The sequence below is a fragment of the Amphiura filiformis genome, chromosome 16, assembly GCF_039555335.1.
Source record: "Amphiura filiformis chromosome 16, Afil_fr2py, whole genome shotgun sequence".
NCBI classification, from domain to species: Eukaryota; Metazoa; Echinodermata; class Ophiuroidea; order Amphilepidida; family Amphiuridae; genus Amphiura; species Amphiura filiformis.
In genome coordinates, this window is record NC_092643.1 from 4,058,726 (window position 1) to 4,081,834 (window position 23,109).

The 23,109-nt window shown below is 38.8% G+C and overlaps 1 protein-coding gene across 2 annotated transcripts in view; it reads left to right on the plus strand.

Moving 5' to 3' along the window:
• The first annotated feature begins 365 nt into the window (after positions 1-365).
• The window catches only part of LOC140135433 (spondin-1-like), a 160,321-nt gene continuing 137,577 nt past the window's right edge, over positions 366-23,109 (plus strand). Inside the window, exon 1 of one of the 2 annotated variants that reach the window (XM_072156929.1) lies at positions 366-471. In XM_072156929.1, the coding sequence (XP_072013030.1) occupies positions 414-471 (58 nt within the window). In that variant the 5' untranslated portion in view covers positions 366-413. The remainder of the gene's footprint in view (positions 472-23,109) is intronic. The other variant, XM_072156930.1, reaches the window with a different exon arrangement.

The following is a 23,109-nucleotide window of genomic DNA, read 5'->3' on the forward strand; positions in this document are numbered from 1 at the left end:
TTGTCCAGAGGCTTTCCCCCACGAGTGACCGAAAAATTGGTAGGAAAGGGCGTTGCCAGAGGCGTTGTGAGGAAATATTTGCTTGATTTCCCTCGCCAATTGAATGTTTGACTGATCACCACAAACTATAAAAAAAGAATTTTCCGACTAGATCAGTGGAGGAACTTCTTTAATTTCTTAGTAATTTTTCGGCTGAAACTAGTATAGAAATATCTTAAGCACGGATTTTTAATTCTCACTGCTAGGAGGCACGTCAAAATAGCCCCTGCCCCCAGTAAAAACCCTAAATTACGAAAATTTTCACTTTTTACAGCAATTTTGCCCAATTGATTGATTTTAATATTATAAAATGTCTTTTTTATATCTATAACAGGACACTCGAGCTCCGACAGCCCATCATTGTATAAACCAGGATGATTTTGGTTTTAATGGTTGTTATTTTGAGGGGCACTTCCTTTACTTTTGGCCAAGGTAAGTTGAAGATGTTGGTATCAAAATTGATTTCAGCTGTATATTTTGTAACTAGTGCTTTTTAGGTTAATATTTTGATAAAAAAACAAAATACATTTACGTCAACATTGGGATGATGTTGGCATCTATTCAGCGCCTTGTGGAATAATTAGTAATTAGGACATTCCCCACTCCCCCGGGGGGAAAGACTGCGGGCGCCGGAAAAACAGCCAGGAGTAGGCGCGAGAAACCACCCCACTGCTCAACATAGAGAGCTCTGATAGGGTGTATATAAATCTTTTGTCACAGTTCCATAACAGGGATTCAAGAGTGAAGCGATAGCAGTAGGCACAGTTCGCATATGAGGCTATCATTGTATAAGTTTCCAATATTCTAATCAAGTTTGGTTATTTCTTTATGTAGGCCTAATTTTACACGAAATTAGGTTTAGGGTTAGGATTAGGATTAGGGATAGGATTAGGGCTATGATTAGGGTTAGGATTAGGATTAGGCTTATGATTTGGCTTAGGGTTAGGGTTCGGATCAGCTAACACCAAATCATTTACATGAAGGATCGACCTAGAATTTTGTTTTCGTTTTTTTAAAATCTTATTAAGTATATATATTAAATATTAAATAAGACACCTCAAGAAAGAAGCTGAAAACACAAAATGTATTGCCATTTGTGAATGCAAGTTTATTTCCGATGACCATGATCATACTGATCATACCAGACTACAATCAACATGTGCCAAGTACTCAAGCTCATGGCACACGGTTTGGTCATTAAAAGACAATGTGTGAAAATCAATAAAATTCATGCGTGTGCACTTGACGATTGTTTTACTATTCTTTAAAATTAACATTGTAAAATTACAGTATTTGTGCTTGTGCACTTGATGATTCCTTTCTTATTCTTTAATTGTTGCATTATTGCAATTGCAAACTTATGTAATTTTTGATTGTGACTTGAGGATTGTCTCTTTTTGATGGAATTGTGAAATTTCAACATTTCAAATTGGAATTTAAAATTATCCCGTTTACTGGATACAATGTGCTTGTGGAGAGCCTGAACATTGCTTAACCTTATTACTTTATTTGCTGAATAATGAACTTGTTATAAACAAACTGACCCATCCCAACCCTCCAATATTGACTCGACATCCTATTGAGCACCGTACACGACCGTAACTCGCTGCTCCTGAAGCTCTCAATCTGGAATAAAGCAAACCATCATAGTTAGAATATGTACATATCAACGTAGATAGTCATTCATAACGGAATACACCTTACATAGGTACACTTTCCATGCATCTTGTTATACCAGTAAATGATCATGCCCAGTACCTATGCTCAAGGCGATTTTTCCAGAGAAGACCGGCTTAAAATTGCATATTAGCCCATCATGGGCAACATTTAAGGCATATATCACAAAGCCATATATCTTGCTTTGCCAAGTACAACTTTCAGGCGCATGGCTTGCATATCATTAGCCCATCATGGACATTCTTGATGGCATGTTACAATGCCATATACATGTATCTTGCTAATTGCCAAGTACATCTACAGGCTCTAGGCATAATTGCATATACTTAGCCCATCATGGACTATATTTAAGGCATTTCACAAAGCCATATCTTGCTTTGCCAAGTACATCTACAGGCTCAAGGCATAATTGCATATAATTAGCCCATCATGGACTACATTTAAGGCATTTCACAAAGCCATATCTTGCTTTGCCAAGTACATCTACAGGCAGACTTGTAGTACCCGTACCCGTACTCGTCAGGCTCTAGGCACTCATGGACTGGGACCCGTACCCGTACCCGTACCCATGACCTGGGACCCGAACCCGTACCCATGGCTTGGGACCCGTACCCGTACCCGTACCCATGGTCCGGGACCCGTACCCGTACCCGTACTCATGACGGGTCCCAATACTACAAGTCAGTCTACAGGCTCAAGGCATAATTGCATATAATTAGCCCATCATGGACTATATTTAAGGCATTTGACAAAGCCATATCTTGCTTTGCCAAGTACATCTACAGGCTCAAGGCATAATTGCATATAATTAGCCCATCCTGGACTGCATTTAAAGCATTTCACAAAGCCATGTTTTGCTTTGCCAAGTACAAAAGGCTCACGGCTTGCATATAAATCGCTTATCACGGACCTTTCAGGCCTGTCACAATGCCATCTTTTTGCTTTGCAAAGCGCGTAGGCTCAAGACATGTGACGAATTAGATCATCCAAGACCTTATTAAAGCATAACCTGTAAAAAGGAACAGTATGATTTAAGGCAGTCGCAATTACATAACATTGCTTTACCCAGTATGTGGACACAAGGGTTGCATATAACTAGTCCATACTGAACATTATTCCTCCCGAAATATTACTTGAAATAAGAAATATATATATTCCCTGAGTATAGCTCAGCCTTTAAAAGGCCAACCACCCAAATCCATGGCTCCATCTTTACCTGAACTCCTCCAAACCACACAGATTTAATTAACCACTACCTCCAAACTGCCGGCAAGATAGCTGCCTCCCAGAGAAAATATATGGGAGGGTGGGAGGGAAAATTACAAACTGCTTCTTGTCAGCAGCAAACTTGTCCAAGGTGTTGATACTCCAACAGCATTCACAAAAGTGATTCTATTTCCAAGCCACCTGCCCAATGAAGATGCCACATGTGTACATGTGGCACTTTAAAATTTTCCGCCAGGTGATATGCAAATTAGCTCATCACCTGATGAAGACTGCTGAGAATCAATAATAGCCCCCTCTAGAGATGAAAACCCATCCAGCCAGAAAGTCTGAAAATAATCCTTGAGGGCTCTCTTTAACTCTATGTAGGCAAATATGCATGTGCCTAAATATAATTAAATAAGACACCTCAAGAAAGAAGCTGAAAACACAAAATGTATTGCCATTTGTGAATGCAAGTTTATTTCCGATGACCATGATCATACTGATCATACCAGACTACAATCAACATGTGCCAAGTACTCAAGCTCATGGCACACGGTTTGGTCATTAAAAGACAATGTGTGAAAATCAATAAAATTCATGCGTGTGCACTTGACGATTGTTTTACTATTCTTTAAAATTAACATTGTAAAATTACAGTATTTGTGCTTGTGCACTTGATGATTCCTTTCTTATTCTTTAATTGTTGCATTATTGCAATTGCAAACTTATGTAATTTTTGATTGTGACTTGAGGATTGTCTCTTTTTGATGGAATTGTGAAATTCCAACATTTCAAATTGGAATTTAAAATTATCCCGTTTACTGGATACAATGTGCTTGTGGAGAGCCTGAACATTGCTTAACCTTATTACTTTATTTGCTGAATAATGAACTTGTTATAAACAAACTGACCCACCCCAAAAAGACGCTTTTTGGGCCCACCAATGTCGCCCAAACTGTCTCTTTTTTTTTTTTTGTATTGCCGAAATTGAATTTCATAGTCATAACATGAAAAAATAAATGTGGCAAACTCGAACAACTCTTAGGTAGGAATAAATAAATAAAACAGAAAATTGAAATTTCCCGATTTCATTACTGATACCGTTAACGGTCATAAAGCCATTAATCATAAAGACATTGCATTGAAATTTAATGACTTTGTCACAAACATCGGACCACTTTTGGCCGAAAAATACCGAACCGATAATAATTCCCCGTCAACCTTCAATGACTTTCCAAACAACAAAAGACTCTTCCTTTCCCCAACATCAATTGAGTAAATTATCAAGCTCTCTTCAAAAAACGACACATATAGCTCTGGTGTAGCCGGAATAAGCTCCAATCTTCTAAATCAATTATCTTCGAAATAAGCGTTACTCTCACCCACATCTCCAATTCCTCAATATCATCCAGTATTGTACCCACAAAACTAAAAATTGCTAAAGTCACACCCATTTTTTAAAGTATACGATTGTCACAATTTCTCTAATTATAGGCCTATATCAATTCTACCATCACTATCAAACTTCTTGAAAAAGTCATTTATAATCGTATTTTAAATTTTATTTCACTTCATGATATTCTAAGAGCTTTATTGCAAAATTGCCGAAAACCTTGATAAAAAAAGCAACACGTGGCAGGCATTTTCCTTGACCTCAGTAATTAGGCATGCGATACCTTAAACCACAACATCCTTTTGAACAAACTCGATCATTATGGTATCAGAGGTCTGGCCAATACATGGATTCGAAATTATCTCAGTGATTGGAAACAATGTGTGGTATTGAATGAAGCAGTTTCTCCTCTCACTAATATCACCTGCGGAGTTCCACAGGGGTCAATTCTTGGTCCCCTCCTCTTCTTATTACATATTAATGACCTTCCCCTTTGTTCCAAAGTCCCACACTTTATCCTTTTTTCAGATGATACCAACTTACTTTTTTCGCATTAACATCACCATCATCTCGAATCATTATTAATGCTAAGCTTAATTTAATATCAAATTGGTTTAAATTAAATGTTCACTCATGCTTTCCGAAATAAATACAATAATAAATCTGAAACAAATATAAAAGCACTAATAGATAACACCGAATTAAATCTGGTTCATACTACCAAATTTCAAGGCCTACTTATTGATGATAACCTCAGCTGGAAATCCCACACTATACACGTCACTAAAAGTGTGTCAAAATAAAATGGTATTATACGTAAAGTCCGCACTTTTCTACCGGAGGCCTCTTTGCAAACCTTATTAAAATACAATTGTCCTTCCCTATTAACTTACTGTGCAATTGTCTGGGCAGATAAAAACAACGCAATCTGGATTCTCTTTTTCTCCTACCACTGACCCACTTTTCCACCAATTAAACGCCCTTAAAATCCATGACATGTTCAAATTTCAAACAGCAATTTTTATGCATAAACTTCATTACAAAATGCTACCAGATGACCTCTACGACAACTTCTTTACTACTAATGATGACATCCATACCCACGATACCAGACATTCTAAAGACTTTCACATCCAATTATTTAATACGGATTTAGCTAGAAATACCATCAAAACACATGGTGCTCTCCTCTGGAATGATCTTGACCAATCCCTTAAACTCACCCCTTCTCCGACAGTATTAAAAAACAACATTCAAACAAAACTTCCTCAATGGATATTTACATGATAAAGTTAGTAAAGTGCTTTCACCTGTATGATGGATTTACATGCGCTGCTTTAGTGCGCATTTTATGCTTCACTGATTTTTCAGACTTTATGTTTGTCTGTGTGGCATTCATAGAATTTGGTTATGCTTTGTATCTTATTCATCCCCAACCCAACGTTTCATTATTAACAAAAGCAAAATGAGGCATACTATTGAACTCACCATTTGTGGGGTTTAACATCCCGTCACTACTGTTTGGGCGACATTGCCCTAGACCACAGGAAGGCCCTGGATTTTGAGCTTGGGGTACCTGCACTCTCGGAAACTCGTCTATGAGGACTGGCAACTCGAAGAGACTGGTGCTGAGCTTCTTCAGTCCTCTGCCGCACAAGTTGGAATGGTTCCTCAAGCTGCGGCTCCGCCATCTGTCTCCGTTGTTGACCCAAACTTCTTCCTTGTCGCACTGGCCCACCGACAGCTCCGACCACGTCTTGCTTTCGGCATCCTAGGATCTACAAATGAACTGAGACACACGCTAGCCATTAGCAAAATTGAACTTGTACACCATTTGGTCATACAAAATTAAAAATCAAAGAAATACCACCTTGGTTCGCTGACAAGCAGTACATGTATATGAATTGCAATTATTTTTTTTTCCTGAGCGAAGAGAAGAAACTTAACCCAAATAATATGACTCTGCATGAATAGGAAAAAATGTGCAGCAGCAGGATTCAAACATGTGATTCCCATGTGGGAGCCCTCTCACCACTGCCCCATCTGCCCAATAGCTCAAGCGTAAAAATACAACAAAATTTAAGCACCCACGGCTAAACACCATACCATGCTCCCATAACAGGCATACTATTCTCTCTCAAATTGGCTACACAGCAGTGATAATGAAATGCAACTATAATAATTTACTTTCCCCATGTATCACAAACAATTTCAATTCAACCTACCAGTATTCCAATTACTGATACTGAGGATCTCTTCTCTCTCCACACCGTACTCGATATCCGACACAGTAAAAATTCAGAAAATCTTCTATCGCCACTCAGTCAACGATGAAAAAATTCGAAAATCTTCTATCTCCACACAGTCACCGATGAAAAATTAAGAAAATCTTCTATCTCCATGCAGTAACCGATGAGAAAATTACAAACTGCTTCTTGTCAGCAGCAAACTTGTCCAAGGTGTTGATACTCCAACAGCATTCACAAAAGTGATTCTATTTCCAAGCCACCTGCCCACGAAGATGCCACATGTGTACATGTGGCACTTTAAAATTTTCCGCCAGGTGATATGCAAATTAGCTCATCACCTGATGAAGACTGCTGAGAATCAATAATATTTATTTATTTATTTAATCTTTCTTTAACCAGGGTAGCCCCTTCAGTAACTAGTACTGATCTCCAAGGGGGCCCTGAGTGACAATTCACAATATACATATACATTGTACAATTTCATAACAGAGATTAATATAAATTAAATTAAAAGCAATGCATGCAATCAAAAGTTACATGATACATTAGTTACATTGTACATCAGGTTCATTTTTACATTAGGTCTGGTAACACCAATAGTTACATGATTAAAAACTGATAATATTATAACAATGTACATGTTTGGCAATCAGATATAAGGAAAAGACAAAAAGTTGAATAAATTTGTGGAAATTGATAAAATCTAATCACAAATCTGAAATACAGGTTTTAAAAGTATTAAGGGTCATTGAAGAAAAGTTTCTACGGATGTCTTGAGGGAGTTCATTCCAAGCATAACATGATCTGTAGTGAAAAGTTCTCTTGCCAGGATTTATGTTCCATTTTGGAATGGCAAGAGAATTGAACGTTTGGCTTCTGGTACCATGAGTATGAAGAGATTGCATATAAATAAATTGAGAGGATAAGTAAGATGGTGCATTATGGGTAAGGCACTTGAACACAATAATCAGAAGTTGTTTTTCCCATCTTGTATGTAGTTTATCCCAGTTAAGAGACTCCATCATATCATTAATAGGAGTTCTTATATCTGCTGACAAAAGAGTACGAGCAAGTCTATTATGGTGCACTTGAAGTGAAGTTGAAAGGGTGTTTATGCAATTTGTCCAGACAGGACTACAATAGTCAAAGTGTGGCATGACAAGGGCATTGGCAAGCATTTTAAGGGTATCATTTGGAAGATAATACCTAAGTCTACGGATTATGCCAATGCGCTTTGAGATATTAGAAGAAATATGGCTTACATGTTCATTCCAAGATAATAATTCATCAAATACAACCCCAAGATACTTGAATTTATCAACTCTTTCAATATTATTACCATTGTATGAAACATCAATATCATCAAATGTATTCAACATATAACTTGTGCCAAAAATCATGAGTTTTGTTTTCTTGATATTCAATGTGAGATTGTTTTCATTCAACCAAGAGGCAACATTAGACAAATTATCATTTAATTCTGCTTGAAGAAGTGATGAATCATTAGAACTACATATAAGAGTTGTGTCATCTGCATACATTATAGTTTTACAGTTAACAGAGTTTGGAAGTGAATTAACAAAAATGATAAACAATAAAGGCCCTAAGATTGTACCTTGCGGAATACCAATATTCACATCTTTAAAGTCAGACATAGTAGAAGAAATATTAACAGCTTGTGACCTATTACTAAGATAAGATATAAACCATTTTAAACATGAGCCAGAAATACCACATTGCTTTAATTTGTTAATTAGAAGACTATGATTGATGGTATCAAAAGCCTTCTTGAGGTCAAGGAAAATTGCACCAGTTAATTTTCCATCATTCATATTTTTAAGAATGTAGTCAGAGGTGTCAAGAAGGGTTGTAGTGGTTGAGTGGTTATTCCTAAAACCAGATTGAGATGAATGAAGAATACCATGTTTAGATAAATATGAATATAATTGATTATGAACAGCACGTTCCAAAATCTTAGAAATAATACTTAATACAGAGATAGGTCTATAGTTACTTACATCTGATTTGTCACCATCTTTATAAATAGGTGTGACTTTTGCGAGTTTCCAATCAGAAGGAAATACAGAAGTGTACAATGAAAGATTACATATATAAGTAAGAGAGTCACATATAATTGGTGCAGAAAGTTTCAAAAGTTTCACATTGAAATTATCAAGACCAGAAGATTTCTTATTAGAAAAATTACAAATTTCGTCAAATACAAAAGAAGGAGTAATAAAATCAAAATTGAAATTACTAGATACATCATCATTATTACATTCATCATTAGTAACATCATTAGCATCATCACTTTTATTTACATTATCAAATTTTTGAGCCAGAGTAATTCCAATTGATGTAAAGAATGAGTTGAATTCATTGGCAATGTCTTTATTACATGTTGTAAACCCATCATCAGTTTGAACAGATCTGACACTTGCATTATTTCTTGGAATTAGTTTTTTTATTGTTTTCCATAACTTAGTAGAATTATTTACATTTTCTTCAATGGCATCAGTACAATATTTCTTTTTTAAGTGTTTATTTAAGTTATTTACTTTGTTTCTTAAAGACTTAGCCATCTTCCAATCTTCTGGATCATTAGTTTTATGTGCTTTTGAAAAGAAGTAATCTCTATCTTTAGTCAGTTTAATGTAATCCCCATTAATCCACTCAGGAAGATGACCTTTAATTCTTTTCTCTTTAAGTGGGGCATGTTTGTCACAAACATCATTAAATTTTGCTTCCAAACATCCCAAGCACTATTAACATCATCATAATTTTTGATTTCATTCCAGTTTATGTTCTTGACGTTTTGAACAAAGTCATTAGGATTAAATTTTGTGAAAGAACGAGTTTTAATTGTTTTTGGAGGAAGTTTAACTTTTTTATTTTTACGTATTATATAAATCATGCAATGATCACTAAGACCAAGATTATGAACTCCTGAAGATGATACCTTATCTGGTTTGGTAACAAATGCTAAATCAATTTTAGTTTTACTTGTTTCAGTTATTCTTGTATAATCTTTAATAAGTTGTTTCATGTTACTGTGAGTGGCAAGAGTATTTACTTTACTTGCCTCATACCTTTTACATAAGTCTAAATTAAAGTCACCTACAATTATTACATCATCATATAAGGAGGTGTGGTTTTGAAATACTTGATCTAATTTGTCAATATAATCTACCTTCGAGTTGGGTACTCTGTAAACTGTACCAAGAAGGAGAGGCTTTGTATTTGGCAAATTGATCTCGATCCAGAGTGCCTCAATACTATCATCATGTAAATTAGATTTTTCTTTAAAAACAACACCATCTTTCACATAACATAAAATACCACCATGCTGCATGCCTATCCTATCAAGTCTACATAAATTGTAACCTTCAATAATAAGTTCATTATCAGTATCATCATTTGTTAACCAAGTCTCTGTTAAACATAAAATATCAATATTATTATGACTAAGTAGAATTCTTAAATGATCAACTTTGTAGCCCCCTCTAGAGATGAAAACCCATCCAGCCAGAAAGTCTGAAAATAATCCTTGAGGGCTCTCTTTAACTCTATGTAGGCAAATATGCATGTGCCTAAATATAATTTAAAAAAACCCGATTTTGAAGAAAAAGGCAGTTTTGTGATTTTTCTTCCATAGATTACATTGTTAAAATTATTTTTGTTTTGATTTGTTGGCTTTCAAAATAGAGTATCACATGTCCACTGATATAAAAAAAAGTTTGAAATTGACAATCAAAGTCCTTAATATTGCCATTACATACCAAGAGAGATTGTCCAATTCAGAACAATAAATTTGAACCCCATTTTACGAAAAATTTGAATTTTAAGCTGTTGAAATCCAAAACGGAAACAAATTTCGTCCCTTCAGGTTGTATGAGATATGATGTGCATAGAAATTTGGAGAAAATCATATTTTCAAATTAATACAGATATCCAGCATTAGAGGTCGAAGCCCTGTAATTTATGGTTTTAAATAAGTCGTGTATTCGTGCTGGTGGATCATGCCAATCTTTCAGCTCTATTGTTACACAGCCGTGACGTTAGTGTGTCTTTTTTCTTACAGGTTCTTTCTTTACACAGCCGTGACGTTAGTCACGGCTATGTCTTTTTTCTTACAGGTTCTTTCTTTACACAGCCGTGACGTTAGTCACGGCTGTGTCTTTTTCTTACAGGTTCTTCTTGCACAGCCGCCATCGGCGCTGTGCATTGTTTTTACCGCGTTCTTTGCACAGCCGCCATCGGCGCTGTGCATTGTTTTTACCGCGTTCTTCTTGCACAGCCGCCATCGGCGCTGTGCATTGTTTTTACCGCGTTCTTCTTCTTGCACAGCCGCCATCGGCGCTGTGCATTGTTTTTACCGCATTCTTGCACAGCCGCTATCGGCGCTGTGCATTCTTTTTACCGCGTTCTTCTTTACACAGCCGTGACGTTACGTTAGTCACGGCTGTGTCTTTTTTCTTACAGGTTCTTTCTTTCTTTCTGCCGACCACTACATTTGCTCTAGCACTTACATGCTTACACCGATTTTGACCTAACTTAGTCACAACCATCATTGAGCATGCCCCTACATGTCAAATGAAACTCGTGGGGTCAAAGGTCACGCAGGGGTCATAGGGGTCAAAAACGTGATTTCAACTAAAAATGCTTCTTCTCTCACAGATTACGTAGGACAGTGACACCACTTGCACACATGCATTGTTATTATCTTGTGTCTATGGGGTCCTCACAGATTTGGGGTCAAAGGTTATTAAGGGGTCACTTCCGGTATAAAACGAAAAAACTTCAAATTTTTTTATTTGCTAAGAAAAACATAGGACAGTAACGGTATGTTCACACATAAATTGTAGTTACCCTGTGTATATGCGGTATTTTTTAATTTAGGGTCAAAGGTCATTAAGGGGCCACTTTCGGTATAAAACGAAATACCTTTAAAATGCTTCTTCTCCCACAAATTACGTAGGACAGTGACACCACTTGCACACATGAATTGTTATTACCCAGCGTCTATGGGGTCCTCACAGATTAGACCACAGCTAAGTCTAGTTACACAGCCGTGACGTTTAGTCACGGCTGTGTCTTTTTTCTTACAGGTTCTTTCTGCCGACCACTACATTTGCTCTAGCACTCACATGCTTACACCGATTTGGACCTAACTTGGTCACAATCATCATTGACCATGCCCCTACATGTCACATGAAATTCGTGGGGTCAAAGGTCACGCTGGGGTCATAGGGGTCAAAAACGTGATTTCAACTAAAAATGCTTCTTCTCCTACAGATTACGTATGACGGTGAACCCACTTGCACACATGCATTACTATTACCCAGTGTCTATGGGGTCCTCACAGATTTGGGGTCAAAGGTCATTAAGGGGTCACTTCCGGTATAAAACGAAAAACCTTCAAAATTTTTTATTTGCTAAGAAAAACATAGGACAGTAACGGTATGTTCACACATAAATTGTAATTACCCTGTGTATATGTGGTATTTTTTTATTTAGGGTCAAAGGTCATTAAGGGGCCACTTCCGGTACAAAACGAAATACCTTTAAAATGCTTCTTCTCCCACAAATTATGTCGGACAGTAACACCACTTGCATACATGCATTGTTATTATCCAGTGTCTATGGGGTCCTCACAGATTTGGGGTCAAAGGTCATTAAGGGTCACTTCCGGTATAAAACGAAAAACCGTCAAAAATTTTTATTTGCTAAGAAAAACATAGGACAGTAACGGTATGTTCACACATGAATTGTGGGTACCCAATTCATATGTGGTATTTTTTTATTTGGGGTCAAAGGTCATTAAGGGGTCACTTCCGGTCTGAGACGAAAAACCTTCAAAATGCCCCTTCTGTCACAAGTAACATAGCAAAGTGGTGCCACATGCACCCATGCATTGACATTAGCCAATGTCTATGGCCGTTTTCATATATTTTGGGGTCAAAGGTCATTAGGGGTAACAACACGGCTGTGTTCGTGGGTTAGACCACAGCTTAGTCTAGTTCTTCTTCTTTCTGCCGACCACTACATTTGCTCTAGCACTTACATGCTTACACCGATTTTGACCTAACTTGGTCACAACCATCATTGACCATGCCCCTACATGTCATATGAAACTCGTGGGGTCAAAGGTCACGCAGGGGTCATAGGGGTCAAAAACGTGATTTCAACTAAAAATGCTTCTTCTCTCACAGATTACGTAGGACAGTGACACCACTTGCACACATGGATTGCTATTATCCATTGTCTATGGGGTCCTCACAGATTTGGGGTCAAAGGTCATTAAGGGTCACTTCCGGTATAAAACGAAAAACCTTCAAAAATTTTATTTGCTAAGAAAAACATAGGACAGTACCAGTATGTTCACACATAAACTGTAGTTACCCTGTGCATATGTGGTATTTTTTTAATTTAGGGTCAAAGGTCATTAAGGGACCACTTCCGGGATAAAACGAAATACCTTTAAAATGGTTCTTCTCCCACAAATTACGTAGGACAGTGATGCCACTTGCACACATGCATTGTTATTACCCAGTGTCTATGGGGTCCTGACAGATTTGGGTTCAAAGGTCATTAAGGGGTCACTTCCGGTATAAAACGAAATACATTCAAAAAATTTTATTAGCTAAGAAAAACGTAGGACAGTAACGGTTTGTTCACACTTGAATTGTGGTTACCCAATTCATATGTGGTATTTTTTATTTGGGGTCAAAGGTCATTAAGGGTCAATTCCGGTCTGAGACGAAAAAAATTCAAAATGCCCCTTCTGCCACAAATAACAGCAAAGTGGTGCCACGTGCACCCATGCATTGACATTAGCCAATGTCTATGGGCGTTTTCATAAAATTTGGGGTCAAAGGTCAGTAAGGGGTCACAACACGGCTGTGTTCGTGGTCTTAGACCACAGCTAAGTCTAGTTGCACAGCCGCCATCGGCGCTGTGCATTGTTTTTACCGCGTTCTTACAAGCCGACGACGAACGTCGGCTTGTTCTGTCTTCTTCCAATTCTTTCTTCTTTCTTCTTCTTTCTTCTGGCAACCAATCAAAATGCTCTAGCTCCGCCAGGCATTGACAGATTTCAACCATATTTGACCCAAATGACCACTGGGTTAGGCAAAACCTTCCACTTGACTTTGACCTGGCTGTGACCTTTGACCTTGACCTTATGGTCAAAAATGTTGATTTCACAAAAAATGCTACTCCTTCCACAAATTATATGCAATGATCACGTGACTCATGCATATGAATCAACGTTAACCAGTGCTCAAAACTTGTAAACAGATTTGAGGTCAAAGGTCATTAAGGGTCATTTCCGGTAAAGTCTGAAAAATTTGTAAAAATATTCAAAAATCACTGTCTTTACAAATTACATAGCAGAGAGTCGCCATTAGCACACATGCATCGCTTATAGCCAGGGTCTTTAGGATGTCTACAGTTTTGGGGTCAAAGGTCATTAAGGGGTTACTTCCGGTCAAAAACCAAAATTATCAAAAATGTTCAAAATAATTTTATCTCAAAAGATAAACAGAGCATAATAATATAACCATCACACATGAATCAGTGTTCCCTGATGTATGCATGGTATTTTTATTTTGGGGGTCAAAGGTCATTAAGGGGTCACTTCCTGTTTTTAGCTAAATAACTTCAAGAATTTTTATCTCAACAACTGAACATGTTAGAATTTTTTAATTAAAAATGAAACAATGCATTTTGTCGGTGTACGTAAGGTTTTTTTTTCATTGAGGTCAATGGTCATAAAGGGGGTCAAGAGGTCAATCAAAAATTTTCAAAGAATCAAACTCCATGTATAAGTTCCGATTAAGCTGAAATTCACCAGGAATATTTCTTATGACATCCTAAGCACAATGTAAGCGCAGTTGACCCCATCCGTGACCCAAGGGTCAAGTTATAGGGGTCAAAGGTCAAATTTCGCAATTGGTCCAATCGAGCTCAAATTCAACAGGAATTATTCTTACGACATTCTAAACATGTTAAAAATATTTATGACCCCAAAGGTCAAAGTTTAGGGGTCAAAGGTCAAATTTCTAAATTGCTCAAACTTGACCCATTAACAGGTCGGCTTGTGTGTCATGTCTCGCATGCCAATTTCTATATAGCTCTTGTTCTTTCTTTCTTCTGTCAACATCGAAATCAGCCATCGTAGCCACATGCTTTCAGGCATGTTGACCATACTTGGTCAGTAGATCCGTTTGGTGGTGTCACAGATGTCACATGATCAACTTCCGGTCAAATGTCATCCACTTCCGGTCAATGGCCAAAACTTGGATTTTCACTAAAAATGCTACTCCTCCCACATATTACATAGCATCGTAACGTCACTTACACACATGCATCATCTATAGCCAGTGTCTAAAAGTTGTTAACAGAATTGGGATCAAAGGTCATTAAGGGGTCACTTCCGGTAAAAGTCTGAAAAATTTGTTTAAAATATTCAAAAAATCACTGTCTTTACAAATTACATAGCAGAGAGTCGCCATTAGCACACATGCATCGCTACTAGCTAAGGTCTTTAGGATACCTACAGTTTTGGGGTCAAAGGTCATTAAGGGGTTACTTCCGGTCAAAAACCAAAATTATCAAAAAGTTTTAAAAATTTTATCTCAAAATGTAAACAGACCAGAGTAATATAATCATCATACATGAATCAATGTTACTTGATGTATGCATGGTATTTTTATTTTAGGGGTCAAAGGTCATTAAGGGGTCACTTCCTGTTTTTAGCTAAATAACTTTAAGAATTTTTATCTCGACAACTAAACAGAGTAGAATTTTTTTAATAAAATTGGAACAATGCATTTTGTCGGTGTACATTAGGTTTTTTTTCATTGAGGTCAAAGGTCATTAAAAGGGTCGAAAGGTCAATCATAAATTTAAAAAAATCAAAATCCATGTATAAGTTCCGATTAAGCTGAAATTCACCAGGAATATTCCTCATGACATCCTAAGCACTATGTAATATTTTTGCGGGGTCAAAGGTAATTAAGGGATCACTTCCGGTTCTCACAGATTCGGGGTCATAACTCATTTGTCACTGCTGGCTGTGCATGCTCGCGGTCGCAGGCGAACGCAATCAGATCTCGTTGCACAGCCGCCATCGGCGCTGTGCATTGTTTTTACCGCGTTCTTCTTCTTTCTTCTGGCAACATCATAATCAGCCATCGTAGCCACATGCTTTCAGGCATGTTGACCATACTTGGTCAGTAGAACCGTTTGGTGGTGCCACAGATGTCACATGATCAACTTCCGGTCAAATGTCATCCACTTCCGGTCAATGGCCAAAACTTGGATTTTCACTAAAAATGCTACTCCTCCCACATATTATATAGCACCGTGACGTCACTTACACACATGCATCATCTATAGCCAGTGTCTAAAAGTTCCTCACAGAATTGGGGTCAAAGGTCATTAAGGGGTCACTTCCGGTAAAAGTCTGAAAAATTTGTAAAAAATATTCAAAAAATCACTGTCTTTACAAATTACATAGCAGAGAGTCACCATTAGCACACATGCATCGCTACTAGCTAGGGTCTTTAGGATGCCTACAGTTTTGGGGTCAAAGGTCATTAAGGGGTTACTTCCTGTCAAAAACCAAAATTATCAAAAAAGTTTAAAATTTTTTTATCTCAAAATGTAAACAGACCAGAGTAATATAATCATCATACATGAATTAGTGTTACCTGATGTATGCATGGTATTCTTATTTTGGGGGTCAAAGGTCATTAAGGGGTCACTTCCTGTTTTTAGCTAAATAACTTTAAGAATTTTTATCTCGACAACTAAACAAAGTAGAATTTTTTAATTTAAATTGGAACAATGCATTTTGTCGGTGTACATGTGGTTTTTTTTTCATTGAGGTCAAAGGTCATTAAGGGGGTCAAAAGGTCAATCATAAATTTAAAAAAAATCAAAATCCATGTATAAGTTCCGATTAAGCTGAAATTCACCAGGAATATTCCTTATGACATCCTAAGCACTATGTAATATTTTTGCGGGGTCAAAGGTAATTAAGGGATCACTTCCGGTTCTCACAGATTCGGGGTCATAACTCATTTGTCACTGCTGGCTGTGCATCCTCGCGGTCGCAGGCGAACGCAATCAGATCTCGTTGCACAGCCGCCATCGGCGCTGTGCATTGTTTTTACCTCGTTCTTCTTCTTCTTACACGTCACGGCTGTGTCTTTTTTCTTACAGGTTCTTTCTTCTTTCTTTACACAGCCGTGACGTTAGTCACGGCTGTGTCTTTTTTCTTACAGGTTCTTAGTCTAGCCGAGCGGCGGCTAGACTCCTGTTTCCCAGTAGTTTCTTTCTTCTTGCACAGCCGCCATCGGCGCTGTGCATTGTTTTTACCGCGTTCTTATACCCGCATGCGAAGCATGGACGGGTATATTGCCATCCTGTGGTTATACCCGCATGCGAAGCATGGACGGGTATATTGTTATCCTATGGTTTCATCTCCTTCTCCTTCTCCTCCTTCTCCTCCTTCTCCTCCTTCTCCTCCTTCTCCTCCTATCAAACACATCATTCTGTCAAGGCTAGCGCTAAAACTACAAAGGCCCTGGGGCCCATATGTGGTACACTTATGGGCCCTACCCCGTAGAAGTGCCTTTTGCCCATCTTGGCCCCAGAGGTCAAAGGTCACGGGCCCAGGGGCCCAAATGTGAAAATACAAAGCATGCCATTTCTCATCAAATGAAGCAGCCTCAGGGCCCTGAGTTGGTACACTGATAGCCCCAGGGGTACTCTATGATAACAAATATACAAGAGCCCCATATGTTATATATTATGGGCCCTAGGGGCCCAAATGTTAAAATATGGTGCAACAGATTGACAAGCCTAGCTCTAAAAGCACAAGATCACTAGGGCTCATATGTGGCATATGTATGGGCCCTAAGTTGTAGATGTGCCTTTTGCCCATTTTGGCCCCAGATGTACAATGCTAGGGGCCCCAGGGCCCAAATGTTAAAACAAAGGGCCGGCCATTTCTCAGCAAATAAAGTAGCTACAGTGCTCAGATTTGGTACACAGATAGGTCTTCAGTATTATATTGTCATATGTATATATGGCCCCCCATATGTCACATCATATGGGCCCCAGGGCCCCAAACGCTAAAACATAGGGCCGGCCGTTACTCTGTAAATAAAGCAGCTACAATGCCCAGCTTGAGTCTACTGATAGAACTAGAGAATTATACTTCAACATATGTACGTGAGCTTCATAAGTCAAATATTATGGGCCCCAGGGCCCCAAATGTTAAAACAAAGGGCCGGCCGTTTCTCATCAAATAAAGCAGCTTTAGGGCTCAGAGTTTGTACACAGATTGCACCTGAAAATTACACTGTTATATGTACATGTGAGCCCCATATATATTACATTATATGGGCCCCTGGGCCCCAAACGCTAAAACATAGGGCCGGCCGTTACTCAGTAAATAAAGCAGCTACAGTGCCCAGCTTGAGTCTACTGATAGCACTAGAGAATTAAACTTCAACATGTGTCCATGGGCCTCATAAGTCAAATATTATGGGCCCCAGGGCCCCAAATGTTATAACAAAGGGCCGGCCGTTTCTCATCAAATAAAGCAGCTTCCGGGCTCAGAATTTGTACACAGTAGCACCTGAGAATTATCACATACCCACCCACCCCACACACGTAGGACTAAACAGACATATCCGTATTATAATATAATAATTGGAAATACCAGCGTGAAGCGTTAAGGCTGTTCCAGTTAAATTACATACCCATTGGCTGTTCCATTTAATTTACACACTCCCTCTGAAATGGCCCCCCAAAATAGGCTGTTCCGTTTAATTTACATACTCCCTCTGGAATAGTTTTCCCCTAATCGTAATGCATAGCCTCACTGTGAATAAGAGAGGGGACTTTACAATTTCTTTATTTTAAGTGCTACAACAGTGCAACCTACATTCATTTAAAGCTTGTGACTTGGACTTTCACTTTTTACACGTTTTCTGGCCAATTGGGCGACTTTTTAAGATTTCTTTATTTGAAGTCCTCAGCAAATAAGGACTGTAAGTTTGGGTTACCCACCCTACACACGTAGGACTAAACAGACATATCCGTATTATAATTATTAATATAATAATTGGAAATACCATCGTGAAGCGTTAAGGCTGTTCCAGTTAAATTACATACCCATTGACTGTTCTATTTAATTTACATACTCCCTCTGAAATGGTCCCAAAATAGGCTGTTCCGTTTAATTTACATACTCCTCTAAAATGGATGTTCCATTTAATTTACATACTCCCTCTGGAATAGTTTTCCCCTAATCATATTGCATAGCCTCACTGTGAATAAGAGAGACTGACAACAGCAATCTATGGAAAGACAACTCCCCTGGCAGGGGACTTTATTTTAAGTGCTACGAGAGTGCAACCTGCATTAAATTAAAGCTTGTGACTTGGACTTTCAATTTTTACACATTTTCCACCCAATTGGGTGACTTTTTACAATTTCTATATTTTAAGTCCTCAGCAATTTGTACACAGATAGCACCTGAGAGTTATATTGTAACTAACACCATCTCCCCTACGCACGCACCCATCCACCCCACACACGTAGAATTAAACAGACAGATCGTATTATATCATAATTGGAAATACCAGCGTGAAGCGTTTAGGCTGTTCCAGTTAAATTACATACCCATTGGCTGTTCCATTTAATTTACATACTCCCTCTGAAATGGCCCCAAAAAAGGCTGTTCCGTTTAATTTACATACTCCCTCTGAAATGGCTGTTCCATTTAATTTACATACTACCTCTGGAATAGTTTCCCTGAATCATATTGCATAGCCTCACTGTGAGTAAGAGAGACTGACAACAGCAACCTATGGAGAGTAAGAGAGACGACTCCCCTGGGAGGGGACTTTTACAATTTCTTTATTTTAAGTGCTACGACAGTGCAACCTACATTCAATTAAAGCTTGTGACTTGGACTTTCACTTTTTACACATACAATTTCTTTATTTTAAGTCCTCAGCAAATAAGGACTGTAAGTTTGGGTACACCGATAACATGCGGGTATAGCCGTATTTGTGTACAAATATATAGCCTTCTAGTTTCTTCTCCTCCTCCTCCTTCTCCTTTTCCTTCCATCAAACACATCATTCTGTCAAGGCTAGCGCTAAAACTACAAGGGCCCCAGGGCCCATATGTGGTACACTTAAGCGCCCTACCCCGTAGAAGTGCCTTTTGCCCATCTCGGCCCCAGAGGTCAAAGGTCACAGGCCCCAGGGGTCGAAAGGTAAAAACACAAATCATGCCGTTTCTTATCAGATGAAGCAGCCTCAGGGCCCTGAGTTGGTACACTGATAGCCCCATGGGTACTCTATAAATACAAGTATACATGAGACCCATATGTTATATATTATGGGCCCCAGGGCCCCAAATGTTAAAAAATAAGGAGCAACATATTGACAAGGCTAGCTCTAAAGCTACAAGGGCACTAGGGCTCATATGTGACACATGTATGAGCCCTAAATTGTAGATGTGCCTTTTGTCCATTTTGGCCCCAGATGTACAAGGCTAGAGGCCCCAGGAGCCCAAATGTTAAAACAAAGGGCCGGCCGTTTCTCAGCAAATAAGGTAGCTACGGGGTTCAGATTTGGTATACAGATAGGTCTTTAGTATTATATTGTCATATGTATATATATAACTCCAATATGTCACATAATATGGGCCCCTTGGCCCCAAACGCTAAAACATAGGGCCGGCCGTTACTTAGTAAATAAAGCAGCTACAATGCCCAGCTTGAGTGTACTGATAACACTTGAGAATTATACTTCAACATATGTAACTGAGCCCCATAAGTCAAATATTATGGGCCCCAGGGCCCCAAATGTTAAAACAAAGGGCCGGCCGTTTCTCTTCAAATAAAGCAGCTTCAGGGCTCAGAGTTTGTACACAGATTGCACCTGAGAATTACATTGCTATATGTACATATGAGTCGCATATGTCACATAATATGGGCCCCAGGGCCCCAAACGCTAAAACATAGGGCCGGCCGTTACTCAGTAAATAAAGCAGCTACAGTACCCAGTTTGAGTCTACTGAGAGCACCAGAGAATTATACTTCAATATATGTTCATGAACCTCATAAGTCAAATACTATGTTCCCCAGGGCCCCAAATGTTTAAACAAAGGGCCGGTCGTTTCTCATCAAATTAAGCAGCTTCAGGGCTCAGAGTTTGTACACAGATTGCACCTGAGAATTATATTGTTACTTACACCCACCCCATACACGTAGGACTAAACAGATCCACAGAGAATAGCGTAATTATAATATAGATGACATCAACGCTGAGGCTGTTCCAGTTAAATTATTACCCATTGGCTGTTCCATTTAATTTACATACTCCCTCTGAAATGACCCCAAAAAAGGCTGTTCCGTTTAATTTACATACTCTCCCTGAAATGGCTGTTCCATTTAATTTACATACTCCCTCTGGAATAGTTTCCCCCAATCATATTGCATAGCCTCACTGTGAGTAAGAGAGACTGACAACAGCAACCTATGGAGAGTAAGAGAGACGACTCCCCTGGGAGGGACTTTTTACAATTTCTTTATTTTAAGTGCTACGACAGTGCAACCTACATGCAATTAAAGCTTGTGACTTGGACTTTCACTTTTTACACATTTTCTGCCCAATTGGGCGACTTTTTACAATTTCTTTATTTTAAGTCCTCAGCAAATAAGGACTGTAAGTTTGGGTACACCGATAACATGCGGGTATAGCCGTATTTGTGTACAAATATATAGCCTTCTAGTTATACCCGCATGCGAAGCATGGACGGGTATATTGTTATCCTTTGGTTTCTTCTCCTTCTTATACCCGCATGCGAAGCATGGACATGTATATTGTTATCCTTTGGTTTCTTATACCCGCATGCGAAGCATGGACGGGTATATTGCCATCCTATGGTTTCTTCTCCTCCTCCTCCTTTTCCTCCTCCTCCTTCTCCATCAAACACATCATTCTGTCAAGGCTAGCGTTAAAACTACAAAGGCCCTGGGGCCCATATGTGGTACACTTATGGGCCTTACCCTGTAGAAGTGCCTTTTGCCCATCTTGACCCCAGAGGTCAAAGGTCACGGGCCCCAGGGGCCCAAATGTTAAAATACAAAGCAGGCCGTTTCTCATCAAATGAAGCAGCCTCAGGGCACTGAGTTGGAACACTAATAGCCCTAGGGGTACTCTATATTTACAAATATACAAGAGCCCCATATGTTATATATTGTGTGGCCCCAAGGGCCCAAATGTTAAAATATGGTGCAACAGATTGACAAGCCTAGCTCAAAAGTACAAGATCACTAGGGCTCATAAGTGGCATATGTATGGGCCCTAAGTTGTAGATGTGCCTTTTGCCCATTTTGGCCCCAGATGTACAAGGCTAGGGGCCCCAGGGGCTCAAATGTTAAAACAAAGGGCCGGACGTTTCTCAGCAAATAAAGTAGCTACAGGGTTCAGATTTAGTACACAGATAGGTCTTTAGTATTATATTGTCATATGTATATATAAGTCCTATATGTCACATAATATGGGCCCCAGGGCCCCAAACACTAAAACATAGGGCCGGCTGTTACTCAGTAAATAAAGCAGCTACAATGCCCAGCTTGAGTGTACTGATAACACTTGAGAATTATACTTCATCATATGTAAATGAACCCCATAAGTCAAATATTATGGGCCCCAGGGCCCCAAATCTTAAAACAAAGGGCCGGCCGATTCTCATCAAATAAAGCAGCTTCATGGCTCAGAGTTTGTACACAGATTGCACCTGAAAATTACATTGTTATATGTACATATGGGTCCCATATGTCACATAATATGGGCCCCAGGGCCCCAAACGCTAAAACATAGGGCCGACCGTTACTCAGTAAATAAAGCAGCTACAGTGCCCAGCTTGAGTCTACTGAGAGCACCAGAGAATTATACTTCAATATATGTTCATGAGCCTCATAAGTCACATACTATGGGCCCCAGGGCCCCAAATGTTAAAACAAAGGGCCGGTCGTTTCTCATCAAATTAAGTAGCTTCAGGGCTCAGAGTTTGTACACAGATTGCACCTGAGAATTATATTGTTACTAACACCCACCCCATACACGTAGGACTAAACAGATCCACAGAGAATCAACGTTAAGGCTATTCCAGTTAAATTACATACCCATTGGCTGTTCCATTTAATTTACACACTCCCTCTGAAATGGCCCCAAAATAGGCTGTTCCGTTTAATTTACATACTCCCTCTGAAATGGCTGTTCCATTTAATTTACATACTCCCTCTGGAATAGTTTTCCCTAATCATATTGCATAGCCTCACTGTGAATAAGAGACTGACAACAGCAACCTATGGAGAGTAAGAGAGACGCCTCCCCTGGGATGGGACTTTTTACAATTTCTTTATTTTAAGTGCTACGAGAGTGCAACCTACATTAAATTAAAGCTTGTGACTTGGACTTTCACTTTTTGCACATTTTCCGT